Here is a 14,906-nt window from a genome sequence, read left to right as displayed (position 1 = left end):
CCAGTGGGGAGGAGACAAGTGAGTGTGATCCCGACATCATGCATTGGAGCAGTGGGGAGCAGCCAAGGGAGCTGTTCCTGGATGCCCGGCACCGAAGAGCTAATAGGCGTAAGGAACAGTTACGCAGTTACAGGAGATAATTCCACTCAGCTGGTGGTAATTAGGCTCCTCTCAAGATTATAAAAGGAATGATTATGCACACGCCCCTTTGCAGGAGTCAACATATTCATTAAAGTTGGAGAACTCTCGTGGCTAGCTTGGCAGGCTAGATTGCTGCCAAGGTTAGTCTGTGCTGGATTGCTGGCAAGGCCTGGACTGTGCTGGATTGCTGGCAGCATCTGGACTGTGCTGGATTGCTGCCAAGGCCCTGTCTGTATGTTAATAAATCCTTGAAGTATCTCTGTCTCGGCGTGCTTTGGTGTAGGACGAGGGGGGTCAGAACAGGCTTATAAAGCAAACAACCTCCTTTTGACTTATCTGAAAAATTGCCCTTTCAGAAGTTGACAAGTTCCCAGTTTCAAAATCTGCCTGATATGGCTTTGATGTAAGCGCATATTCAACCTCTGTTTGCTTGTTAGTTTGTGTATTGGACCCAGCCAATAACCTTAGCAGGTCTAGTAAATTCCAAATAAGAAGCCAACATTGTTTGTAACTTACCAGCTCTTCACGAAGTTGGGAGATGAGTTCATCTTTCTCTTTTACTTGCAGTTTCAGAGTCAAGCATTCGTCTTTCATTATATCCTATAATAACATCAAAAGAGATGTTACAAAGGGCTTAGCACTTTCCCCCCTGCTCTTCACAAGAAAAGACAATGTCACACTGTGCCAAATAATTACATCCAAGTAATGAATCTTGGGGTCCCCTTTTAATGTGTGATATTTCTAATAGCATATTCTGTTAGTAATACAAATATTGTAACCTAATGCCGCCGAAATACAAGCATATTGTGTAAACCAAGCTGTGAATGGAGCCATGTGTGTTAAGTCCATTTGGTTAGTGCGTAATTCTTTTAAGCCTCTGCTGTGATTTGTGGATGAGGGGGGGTGTCCAATTACATAGCCAACCTTGCTTGGTTCTCTAGCCATCTCCTCTTTCCAGAAAGTTATTGGTGTAAGCAGTTTTATTAGTTTATTTAACAGGGAATATAGTAAAGTCTGCAATAAAATGTTGCAAGTGGAACTTGCCATCATATTTTGCAAAGCAAAGTGCTTTCTTTGATGTAAGATTCTCTGCAGGCAGCTTTGCCCTCTTCCAGGTTTCTTCATTCCTCTATATCACTGGTATCATCTTTTCTCCAATTTCCCAATGCCAGGCTTTATTTCAAGGCAGGAATGCACCACAAGAAATTTAAGAATTTACAGGTAGATAATATGTACTAAAGAATGTAAGAAGTCATATTCCAAGTATTGTTGCATTTCAAGAATTATTCTCATTTGTTTTTTTTCTCTCCCTCCCTCCCTCCCTCCCCCACCCCCTTCCCCTGTCCCCCTCTCCCTCTCAAGTTTTCATAATATCTTCCTTGTTCTTGACCTTCATAAAAAATAAAAACTACTGAGGTCCCTCTTTTAAACAAGCTAATTTGTTGATCTTAAAATTGAAGCCATCAGATTTGCAAGCTAACTCATATACATGTCAGCATTCTGAAGTTATTAAACAAGTACTGTAAGCCCTGGCATTTATGACAAATAAGGAATTGGCCAGGTGCAAGTAACCAGGAACAGGAGTTGACTTCAAAACACTAAAAGTTTATTACAAGCTACATATACGCAGGAAACTGATCAACTGATGGTCAAGGCAAGTTGACGTTAGATTACAATCAATGGGATTCATGCATGAGGGGACTGTCTTGGGGTTGTGTAAGGGTTCCAAACTGAGGTTGCATATGATACCATCTTCAGGCTCCACCTGGTCATTTCTTACTGAATACTCGCAATTCTTCTCCCTCCAAAAACCCATTCTCAGAAAAAGAAGATTGCTATTGTTATTTTATAGAATACTGTTTTGACTCAGCAGTTCTGCTGAGAGTCTTTTCGGGATACAAGATGCAGTATGCAGCTGGGGCTTGTGGGAGGCAGGTTTGGAGATAAAAAGGACGGATGCTGCCACGCCCTAGTTGCAGGAGTCAACATACATTCCTTCGTGCGTGCCTGGGTTTATACAACATTGCTTGTTACACTTGGATAAGTGCTGTGGTGTTTCATGTAAACCCTGATTCGTGGAGACTTTGGAAAAGGTGCATTGATGTAAGAGTTTTGTTTTGCATTCTCGTCGGAGACTTGTATTTATGTTATTTCTGGGCTCGAAGCCAGTTTGAACTGAGAACTGATAAAGAAAGGCTTCCTTTTAAGTTTTGTCTGCCTGCGTTTGTTAAGAGCCATGAAGGGGGGACAGAACAGAAAACAATTCTACTTAATTGTATTTTTTTGAAAAGGAATAAGGAAAGCCTCTATCTGAGAACATTCCACATCATCAACAAGTTGTAACTCCCAGAATTATTATGGGAAGCCACTACAGCTAAACTTGCACAAATCTATGTTGTTTTGTAATCTAGCTATACCTTCTGAATACAGGTAGTCCTCACTTAACAACTGTCCTTTTCAACAACCAAGTGAAGTTACATCAATCTGAAAACTTTTAAGATTTGTTCCCACAGTTATGTCTCTTGCAACATCCCCATGGTCATGTAATCAAGATTCAGGCACTTTGCAGGGTACAAGTGATCATCATTTGTCTGCTTCAGAGTCAGTTTCCCATAAGCAGAGTCAATGAAGAAGACAGCAGTAAAATCACAAGACACTTTCATATGATATCCTGCTTAATAACTGGGCAATTTGCTTAATAACCATGACAATGAGATCCATAAATCTGTCACAATCACACATTATCACAGTCCTTGTGATTTCCTTGTGGAAATTTTGAGTAGTTCGGAGAACCGGCAAATACCATCTCTGGCTGGCCCCTCAGTGGGGAGGGAATGAAGATTTTGCAGTATTCTCCCCCTGGAGTGGGGTGGGAATGGAAATTTTGCAGTATCCTTCCCCTGCCATGCGCATAGAACTGGTAGTAAAAATTTTGAATCTCACCACTGATCTATATTCAGGTTTCAGGTTTCAGGTTTCGTTTTATTCAAATACCACTAATATTTACTATAAGGCAGAAAACAGAGAATGCCAGAAATCAAAGGCCAGCAAGCAGTACTATGTGATACAGACCTTTCATTCCTGAATTACCCCTGAAGGAAAGGGATATACCATGTATTCAGCTGCCACTTCCAGTTAAACTAAGCCAAGCCAAGCCAAATCACTTATTTAAAGCCATTACTCTCTCTCTTGTTGATAGAAATTAGTTATGAAAGCAGGAGAAGAATAGGAATGTAGGATGCCCCCCCCCCCATTGTTGTTACTCAGTTGTGATCTCTGGCCTAAGAGCCCATTTTAGATTTTTAGATTTAGATTTTATTAGTATTTGTAGGCCGCCCTTTTCCCTGAGGGGACTCAGGGCGGCTCACATAAAATCGGGGGAGGGGAATACAGACATTAAGATAGAAACATATAATAAAATAGTAAACAACATACATTCATCATTCGGGAGGGGTAACTATCTTTATCCCCAGGCCTGACGGGCGAGCCAGTTCTTAAGGGCTGTGCGGAAGGCCTGGACGGTGGAGAGGGTACGAATCTCCACGGGGAGCTCGTTCCAAAGGGTCGGGGCTACTACTGAGAAGGCCCTCCTCCTTGTAGTTGCCAGCCGACACTGGCTGGGCGATGGAATATGGAGGAGGCCTAATCTATGTGATCTTATTGGTCGCAGGGATGTAATTGGCAGAAGGCGGTCTCTCAAGTATCCAGATCCACTACCATGTAGGGCTTTATGGGTGACTAATAGCACCTTGAAGCGCATCCGGAGATCCACAGGTAGCCAGCGCAGCTCGCGGAGGATAGGTGTTATGCGGGTGAACCGGGGTGCACCCACAATCACTCGTGCGGCCGCGTTCTGTACTAGCTGAAGTCGCCGGATGCTCTTCAAGGGCAGCCCCATGTAGAGCACATTGCAGTATTCCAGCCTAGAGGTTACAAGGGCCCGGGTGACTGTTGTGAGAGCCTCCCGATTCAGGTAGGGCCGCAACTGGCGCACCAGGCGAACCTGGGCGAATGCCCCCCTGGTCACAGCCATTAAGTGATGGTCAAACGATAGCTGTGGATCCAGGAGGACCCCCAAGTTGCGAACCCTCTCTGAGGGGTATAGAATTTGACCCCCCAGCCTGAGTGATGGAATATTAGTCGAATCTTTGGGAGGAAAACACAACAGCCACTCGGTCTTTTCTGGGTTGAGCACAAGTTTGTTAACCCTCATCCAGTCCATAACGGCTTCAAGGCCTCGGTTCATCACGTCTGCCGCTTCATTGAGTTGGCACGGGGCGGACAAATACAATTGAGTATCGTCCGCATATTGATGGTATCTAATCCCGTGCCTGTGAATGATCTCTCCCAGCGGTTTCATGTAGATGTTAAATAGTAGGGGGGATAAGACCGAGCCCTGAGGCACCCCATAAGTTAGGGGCCTAGGGGACGATCTCTGCCCCCCCACTAACACCGACTGCGACCTGTCCGAGAGGTAGGAGGAGAACCACCGCAACACGGTGCCTCCCACTCCCACCTCCCGCAGTCGTCGCAGAAGGATACCATGGTCGATGGTATCGAAAGCCGCTGAGAGGTCAAGGAGGACCAGGATGGAGGAGTGTCCTCCATCTCTGGCTCTCCAGAGATCATCGATCAATGCGACCAAAGCGGTTTCTGTGCTGTAACCGGGTCTGAAGCCTGACTGGAAGGGGTCTAGATAGTTTGCTTCCTCCAAGGACCGTTGGAGCTGGAAGGCCACCACCTTCTCAACAACCTTCCCCAGGAAGGGAAGGTTGGAGACTGGACGATAGTTATTAAGAACAGCTGGATCCAAGGATGGTTTCTTCAGGAGGGGTCTCACCACCGCCGCTTTCAGTGCGGCGGGGAAGTTCCCCTCCCGAAGAGAGGCGGTAACAACCGCCTGGATCCAGCCTCGTGTCACCTCACTGCAGTTAGTAACCAGCCATGAGGGACACGGATCCAGTACACAGGTGGAGGTACTTACAGCCCTCATGGCCTTGTCCACATCCCCGGGGGTAACGTCCTGAAACTCAACCCAGAGCTGTTCTACTTGATCCTCCTGTGCCTCGGCTGGAACTGCGGGGGTGGAGTCCAAGTCCGACCGAAACCGAGCAATTTTGTCCGCTAAGAATTGGGCATAATCTTCAGCTCTGCCCTGCAAGGGTTCCCCCGCTTCCCTTTTATTCAATAGGGAGCGGGTTATCCTAAACAGGGCGGCTGGGCGGGACTCAGCGGACGCAACCAAGGTGGCTATGTGAGATCTTTTTGCTGCCCTAAGAGCCCTGGTGTATTCCTTGGTGCAGGTGGTTACCATTGCTCGGTTCGATTCGGACTTATCGGACCTCCAACGGTGCTCTAGGCATCTCCTCTGGCGCTTCATCTCCCGGAGTTCCTCGGTAAACCAAGGAGGTCTCCGGGATCCGCCGCCTCGGAGGGGCCGCAGTGGCGCAATCCGGTCGAGGGCCTCCGATGCTGCCGAGTGCCACGCAGCAACCAGAGTCTCTACCGGACTGTGGGCGAAAGTGTCAGGAATGACCCCAAGCTCTGTCTGGAACCTTGACGGTTCCATAAGACGCCTGGGGCGGAACCACCTGGTCGGTTCCTCCTCCCTACAGTGGGGGTTTGGTCTCCGGAAGTCGAGCCTCAGTAGGCAGTGGTCTGACCACGACAGGGGTATGATGTCGTTCCCCCTCAGACCAAGATCACAAATCCACTGCTCCGAGAGAAATACGAGGTCAAGCATGTGTCCCGCCGAATGGGTTGGGCCTCGAATTACTTGGGTCAAGCCCATGGCTGTCATGGAAGCCATGAACTCCTGCGCCCCATCAGAGTTTTCACCGAGCGACGGCAAATTAAAGTCCCCCAGGACCATCAACCTAGGGAACTCAATTGCCAGCTCGGCTACCGACTCGAGGAGCGAGGGGAGGGCTGCTGCAACGCTGTTGGGAGGCAGGTACGTTAACAGCAGACCCACTTGACCCTTGAGGTCCAACTTTAACAGCAAAGACTCACACCCGACAATCTCCGGAGCAGGGACCCTACGAGGAGCTAACGACTCCCGGATAACAGCGGCCACACCCCCACCCCTTCCCTGGGCTCTCGGCTGGTGTAGCACCTGAAATCCTAATTGTCAATAAATGTTGTCCTCTGCGTTCAGAGAAGTTCACAGAAAATGTAGCTCACACAAATAGCCATGGGGATCCAAAGGTCTATACCAAATCTCATGCAAACAGGACATCAGCTTCTGTTTAATGGAATAAGACATGACAATAGAGACCAGAATGCTAAATAAATTGAACTACTTTTCTCAGAGGTTCACAACACAACACACATTGCACACTAATATTTATTTGACTATAAACTGTCTTGTACGGGATTTGCAAACTGTCAATGAAATATATATTTTAAAAATATATAAAGTACCAAAGCATTTAGTTTGTTGAAGAAATATCACCCAACAGCCTATCACCAGTAAACAAGCAAGAAAGAATATAGTGAAATGTATAGGAACACTTGTGTACATATGAGTGGAGACACTGACTACAATATAGCAACATCTCTATCAAAAAGCATCTGGGATGTGCAGGGAAATGTATGTCTACCTTTGAAAGAACTAAAAAAAATAGCAAATACCAGAACATCTGAGGTGAAGAACAGGTTGTAATTTCAGAGCCTGCTGTCTCTTAGCCATTACTGTCAAATGCATCGCAATTTGTTATGAAAGCTTTTAAAGCAAAGGAGAAAAGAAAGACGTAAAAACATAGATTCCGATTGAGGCAAGGGGGGAAAAATACTGTGAAATATGAATTCCACTACAGAAATTTGTCAGAGAAACTTGTCTCCTAAAAATTAACCACAGGAGATGGGATGAGTGAAAAGGCCTCAGCACTGCAACCGTCTATGATTTCACATCTGACACAGCACCATAAAAAACAAAACAAAAAATCAAACATCCACCAAAGAAGCCAGCTGTTTTTTTAAACATTAAAAAGAAACCTCATATGGGTCAAAAGGGTTTTAGCAAAGTGCGGTACCAACTTCCTTCACCCCCAACCCATATCATTCAGCAAATATGGAATCCTTCAAAGTTTTGTCATTTGTGAAATTGAGAGATTCAAGAATTGAAGAATGTCATTGTCAATAAGTTGTCCTTATTGCCACTCCTTGCTATGGCTGCTTTAATGTCTTTTGTACTGATGAAGAAAGGGGACAGTTTTGCGTCTTGTCTGTATCTAAGAGAAAGCTGCCCAGATTCTCCTGTGAGTAAAGTGGGAGGCCATTTATATTTAGTTAATAAGTAAACAAATCCTCTGATTTGGCCTTGCAATGATGCTATGATAATTTGGATGTAGCAATCAGATGAAGCCTAGCATGGCTTCAGGAAGTCTTAACGCAGAGGTATCAAACTTGTGTGTCACACATCAAGACCAGAGGTGGGTTCCTACCAGTTTGGTTTCCTGGCCTGGGTCACCAGAACCAGGCGTGCGCAAAATGGCATGCACATTGAACCGGCAGCAATGCCAGCAGCAACTCACCCCTGGTCATCACGTGATATATCATGACTTTTCCATCTTTGCTAAACTGGGCATGGCCAGCACGTGATGCATCCAGCCCATAGGCCACGGGTTTGACACACCTGTCTTAACCCAAACCTTAGTCACATCTGGAAGAATATCTCAAGAGAAGTTAAAATCACATGGTTCTGTTCTCCTATGAAGATTGTACTTCAGAATTTCTTTTTTTTTTCTTCAGCTACAGGGAAAGACCATCTGATACAAAGTAAGACTACCACCAAAGGAAAAATCAACAAGTATTTCAGACATCAACTGCAAACAGACTGGAGATCCTATATTTCCTTCACTTCAAGTAGCACTGAAACCTGGAATCGCTGCTCAATTGTTATCCCAAATCCTGAATTTACAAAGGCTGAGATCCAGATACTGCTTTTGTATTATTATACAATAAACACCAAGTTTAGAAACTGTTCTGTATAGGGCAAAGTTATTTATTTTCACAGTGAATAGCAGAAGACTTATTATTAATTTCCTAAAGGCATGTTTAAACAACTAGCCGGGCAAGCAAAGATATAACTTCATCTCTTTCATACATCTTATTCTGTATTCTCAATTTATCTATGCACACTATTAATGTTTATCCGATGCTCTAAAATGATTTACTACTATCAACCAAGACAAAAATCTATTATTTCTCTTGCTCAGTTATTTAAAACAACCTAAAGCACACAAGTTCCCTCCACATTTTACTTTCAAATAAAGGATTTAACTTAATAGCTTTCTTCAATTGCACTTTTTTAAAATTCAAAGAAAAGTATATATTTGACTTATTTCATCCAGATTTTCTATATTTCTATACTTTTTAAAAGGTCCAAGTGGTGGATTTCCTGAGCAACAGTGATTCGATTAATGAGCTCATTATAATTCATTAAGAAGTGTTGTGTGGATGGCTGCCTACTTTAATTAGTTTTATTACAGAACAAAATTGCTTCATATGCCAAGCTCAACGACAAACACATTTGGAAAACATCAGAGTAGTAATCAGACAAAATATGGACCATCCATTAGACAACCTGTCTAAAGTCATTAAGAGCAAGAAGAATATTAAAGTGATGGACATTCCAACATTATTAAGTACATTAAATATTTTATATTAAATTATTTTTCAGATCTAATGATTCTGGGACAAAATGAGTAGTCACAATTCTGAGGAAAGATCTTCCTTAATTACAAGAAAGGTGTTGATATGATACAGGAGTTGTTCTTTACAGCATATGCTGACAGTAATAGCGGCTGAAAATTTAAAAGGTCACATTTATTCAGATAATAATCCCTAATGTAGCTCTTCAATGACTCCCTTCAATGGAAAATTTAATTAGTAACTAGAAGCTTTACCCATCCCTCAAAAAGTGTGCATGTGTAAATTTCCCATTGTTGGTCATTCAAAAAACAATACAAGGACTTCTTGAAGAAATCAATTAAATTATTTATTTCTCTATCTGAAAAATATCACAAAAATGAAGGGCTATGCTGAAAAAGTTTCCAGTGTTTAAAAAGGCAAAAGATTAGAAGCTACTGGTTAAAATGGGGGAGAAAAGATTGCTAAAATGACTTTTTTTCTCCCTTTTGGCAAACACGCAGTAGAGTTATTCTTTATAAGACTGATACATCCCAACCAAAGAAAATGCCAAGAAAAAGGGGTAAATGTAGAAATCTAGGCGGAAAAGCAACAAGAGCCCAAAATAAAGTCGTAGCAAGTTTAGAGGAATGTTTATTATGGCTACCTATTTTCAGAGAGAGATTTTATGTATTCTAAATGTCGCCATTGATTACATGAAGGTAAAAACTCACCAGAGTTAAATCTTTCGTGACCTATATGGATGCATTTAAATTTCTTGATAATATTCTATCCTTGCAGGTAGATTTCATTTCTCTTTAGTTTTCCAGAAGAATTTACTCATTTAAAAAACAAACCAGAAATCCCACTGGCTAAGCCCAAATATTCAAGATTGTCTGAAGCAAATCTTTAGACCACAACCACCATAGAGTTTTATTGCCCATGGCTATTTTGGCCTTTAATTATGAACATAGAAAATAAAATTAACAAACAGCTAATAGCTCACAAAAGCCCTGTACAACATACAGTGAACAATATAGATTTTCTTAAGGGGTTCTTTGAATATTACAGGTTTCTGCCAAAAAAGGCAAGAGTATAGCCAGACAACTCTTAAGCAACATAGATTTGATCTCTCTTGACCATGGGCGTCAAACTCGCGGTGTCACATTGCCGTCACATGGTTTTTCCATTCGCGGAGCTGGGATAGGAATGGCCTGCGTGTAACACATCCAGCCTGCAGGACACCAGCTTGACATCCCTGCTCTTGACCCAAAATTGTACCTTTCATGGCATTAATTGATATCTATAAAAAAAAAGTTACTATTGACAGCAGCAAGTATCTGAATTTATCTTATTAAAATCTGGTAGGCATGCCTTTTTACCTTTCCCCTGAATTCTTAAATATTCTTATTAGAAGAACTAGTAAAAAATAAAGCCCCCCCCCCCTCGAAGCAAGCTTGACTGCTGGTGATTGTAAGCATGCAGCTTTCTTGGCACTTTTACAGAATAAGCTTGCCAGTAAGCCTAATTCCCCTTCCAGGGGAACCTATTTAGACTAAGTGCATGAAAAAATTACATTAAGCTAATGATCTTCTATAAATCCATTTTCGTTGCTGGGAGGTAAGAATTTCCTTGGGGTATCCTCACATGAAAAAGGAACTGTGATATCCCAAGAGTACAGTGTACTACAAGAAACACATATCCTAGTGGAAATAGATTTGGAGTTGTTTTTTTTAAAGTATTAGAGCAATGATTTTTAGGGTTTTTTTTTTTAAAAAAAATCCTGATTCAGGTGGTTGATTTAGCTATACGTTACTGAAACAAAAGTAGACCAAATTTTAACAGAATATCTATAAAGGTTTAGCCAAATATATTCCTCAATAGTTTTTTGTATTTCTCACTACCCTATGGGGCAGCCCTTGAAGAGTATTCGGAGACTTCAACTTGTCCAGAATGCAGCCGCATGAGCGATTGTGGGTGCACCTCGGTACACCCACGTTACACCTATCCTCCGCGAGCTGCACTGGCTACCGATCGGTCTCCGGATATGTTTCAAAGTGCTAGTCGTAACTTATAAAGCCCTTCATGGTATTGGACCTGGGTACTTGAGAGACCGCCTACTGCCAATTACCTCCCAAAGTCCCATTAGATCACACAGATTAGGCCTCCTCCGGGTTCCGTCTACTAGCCAATGTCATCTGGCCACTACCCGGTGGAGGGCCTTCTCTGTGGCAGCTCCGGCCCTTTGGAACGAACTCCCCGCAGAGATTTGGACCCTCACCTCTCTCCAGGCCTTCCGGAAAGCTGTCAAAACCTGGCTGTGCTGGCAGGCCTGGGGTTGACGAGTTCCCCTCCGCTCTCGACCTGTGTGGCTGTGTGATTCTTGGCTATTTTAACTGCTTGTATTGTGTTCTATGTTCCCTTTCCCCCCTTTGAGTTGTTCGCCGCCCTGAGTCCCTACCGGAAAAGGGCGGCATATAAATAAAACAAATCTAAATCTAAATCTAACCCTATAATGTTTAATAATAATAATAATAATAATAATAATAACAACAACAACAACAACAATAACAACAACAACAACAACAACTTGGTTGATACCTAGGATGCTGGCAGCAACTCATATCAACCATTAGCAAGATTCAATGGCATTTGTGATGTATTTTTGAACGTTTAGTTGACTGCTTCATGAATAAATGAATAATGAATAAAGTATAATAATAATGACAACGACAACAATGATGATGATGTTGTTGAATTGTTGCCTCCCCCATCCCACACACAAACTGCATGAAGGCAAAAATTCAACATGTTACCACCAACAGCAAATGTTGCCTCTGTAATGAGAAAGACGAGACTGTAGACCACTTGATCAGTGGGTGCAGCAAAATTTTACAAACTGATTACCTACAACACCATGACCGTGTTGCCAAGATCATTCACTGGAAATTGTGCCAAAAGTTTGGATTTGAGTACAGCAAAAACCACTGGGAACATCAGGTTCAGAAGGTTTTAGAGAATGAGAAAGTCAAGATCTTGTGGGATTTCAGAATTCAAACTGACAGGCATTTGGCCCACAATACACTTGACATAACAATAGTTGAAAAGAAAAAAAAGTATGGTTCATTGACATTGCAATACCTGGAGATGCACGAATTGAAGATAAACAGCAAGAAAAAATCACAAAGTACCGGGACTTGCAAATTGAAGTTGAGCAACTATGGAAAAAGAAATTGTCTGTTGTCCCGATTGTAATTGGAGCCCTTGGAGCAATACCTAAAGGGCTACCTCACTATTTGGAAATTCTAAATTCATCAGACTTGAGCATTCTGATTCTAGAAAAAATCACCCTATTTGGTACAGCTTATATCCTCCGACGTTACCTTAACAGTTCCTAAGTCCTTGGTTAGGACTTGAGCAGTTGAGCTACCCACCAGCCCCAAAGGCTGTGAATCTCACCAAAGATTAAGTAATAATAATAGTACTGATAATAATAATTTTGTTTTATTCCTTCTACATTGTTTTTATTTTATTTTCTGTAAGCCACCTAGAGTCACCGTGAGCAAGTAGGCAGCTATATAATTTTTCCAAAATAAAATAAAATCACATAAATCAACTGAAGAGTTAACACAGCATCCCTAATAGAATTCAATGAAAAACTTTTCTTTCCAGATATATATATATATATATATATATATATATATATATATATATATATATATATGTGTGTGTGTGTGTGTGTGTGTGTGTGTGTGTGTGTGTGTGTGTTGTTGTTGTTGTTGTTGTTGTTTTAATTTGTGCTGATAAATAAATAAAGGGAGACTAGTATAGATCTATTTCAAGCTATTTAGCTCTCATCAGCTAGCCATACCCTTACTGGGATTTGAACCTGGGCTATATTTCATACTAGGCAAACTTCTTAGTTTTATATAGTTTTATCATTGTTTATATATTACTCAATTAATTGATTTATAGGAGAGGCTTCTTACTGACAATCTGTAACAGAAAATTTCATATTTAAACTATTAAATAAGATCACTTTTTATGGTCTTTTTTTTTTAAATCAGAATTGCTTGCCCTACATATTGTTCCGAAAATTATTTGAGAACAAAAGAATAGGTTTGGGGGGAAGGACTGAATTCAGTACTGAATTTTAATCATTTATTTTTAAGATGACTTGAAAATAACTAGGACTCCTCTCCTAGTTCTGGTTGCAAAATTCAGAATAGACAAAAACAAATGAAAAACCAGACAAGAAACATCTTTTGAAAGCTTTTTACTACAGTTTTATAAGTATCATCATTCCAAGAGAAATAAAGAGGAAAAAACACTATATAATTGCTGGGCAATTGATTGCTAGACAGCATTATAATTATGCTAAGCATTCATTGCCTTGAATAAGGGAGTATATTATTAGCTATAACTTACAAATTTCTCTTGTCTTCTTTCCTAGAATAGTTACAGGCAGAAAAGTCATTTAAGTGTCCGGTTTCAATTAATTTTGAGAAATCAGAGGAGAATTTGGACACCCTAATAATAAAGCTGAAAACAAGATCTGTATATTTCATTTACATACAACCTATAATGAAGAAGTTTCTTCTTCCATGATATTGAATTACTACTTACCCCGTTTCCCTGAAAATAAGACTTTCCCAGATAATAAGCCCAATTGGGCTTTTGAATGCATGCGCTAAAATAAGCCCTCCCCCAAAATATTGCAACACAGCAGCAGCCATGAGGTGACTATGCTCACTGCCTCCTGCACCTCAAAAGACATCCCCAAAAATAAGGCCAAGCACTTATTTTTTTTTTTTGGGGGGGGGGTGTCAAAAGAAAATAAGACTCTATCTTGTTTTTGGGGAAACATGGTAGTGCTAAGTATAAACCAGGCCAAAAAATGACTAAATATATCAGAGCAAAACCTAGGAAAAATATAAACACAGTCCATGGGTGGACATCTGATCCTTGTTTCACTGAAAGCATAGAAATTACTCAATCAGTATAACAAAAACAATAAATAATGCCATTTTTGTTTGAAGGCATACCATGAGTTTGAACAAACATATTCTTCAAGGCAGTATAGAAACATTATCCACAGAGTCAAACATACGGAAGATGATCAACTCTCTATCTTAAAATTTATGATCTGAAGGCATTTCAGTGATTGGTATGCATCCAACAATTCCAATATCTACAATGTTGATCTAAAAAGCTGAAGTGACAGCTTCATATTATTCAGTAATTTTTCCCTCAATTAATTCTCATTTACTCCAAGGACCTGCCTGTTTGAGAGGCACAGAGAGCTTGAATAAAAAAAGAATATATCCAATACTAATTTCATTTTAATTTATGAAAGGATAATTCTGTTTGTCTTGTCAAATTATCCTGTTTCTGCATACAAATATTATATTCATCCACATCCAGCAGGGAAGATACAAAAATATAGATGTACATAGAAACAAAGAATCAGTTGCAACTGATTCCCAGTACAGATCAGAAATATTAAGTACAGAATGATGATGGGATAAATTGTAAGAGAACAATGTTTATCAACTAGAACGAAAAAGCATAAATCAGGAGTAGGCAGGCATTGCAAAAGAGAAGAAACAAGGCCTAATGTTTCTCTCATAGTTGTCCTTATTGTCTTGTATCGCTTCCTTTGTCCCCCATGCAATTGCTTTCCTTGAGACAGCTCACCATAGAGGAGCTGTGTGGGGAAACATATACAGTATTTTCAAGTCCCTGGAAATTGACACCACCTCCTGGGAAACCCTGGCACATGATCGATCGACATGGGCACACACTGATCCACCAAGGCTGCCAGACATCTGCGGACAGAAGGACAACGATAGCACAAGAGAAGTGAGCACTCCGCAAAGCCAGAGCTGCAAATGCTGCAACAATAGTGCCCACACATGTCTGCCTGACATGTGGCAGAACATTTTGTGTCTGTATAGGTCTTCCCAGCCACCGGCGGACATATCGTGGCCAGCCCACAACTTGTTAGATGTCTTCGAACACGATGGATGAACGTCATCTTTGACCATATATATGTCATCACAAACATAGTCCTTTATTCTATTCCATTTCCCTTCACTGAGTCTTAAATGCTAAAAATACAAAATTTCATTACA

General features: G+C 41.3%; 1 protein-coding gene across 1 annotated transcript in view; it reads right to left on the bottom strand.

Annotated features, from left to right (window-relative positions):
- CCSER1 (coiled-coil serine rich protein 1) overlaps positions 1 to 14,906 on the bottom strand; it is a 335,367-nt gene that overhangs the window by 62,836 nt on the left and 257,625 nt on the right. Inside the window, 1 exon segment of the mRNA XM_032224346.1 lies at positions 658 to 741. Within this exon segment, the coding sequence (XP_032080237.1) occupies positions 658 to 741 (84 nt within the window).

This window comes from Thamnophis elegans, chromosome 9 (genome assembly GCF_009769535.1).
Source record: "Thamnophis elegans isolate rThaEle1 chromosome 9, rThaEle1.pri, whole genome shotgun sequence".
Classification (NCBI taxonomy): Eukaryota; Metazoa; Chordata; class Lepidosauria; order Squamata; family Colubridae; genus Thamnophis; species Thamnophis elegans.
Note: the sequence above shows the minus strand (reverse complement) of the source record. Positions and strands in the feature narration are given on the sequence as shown.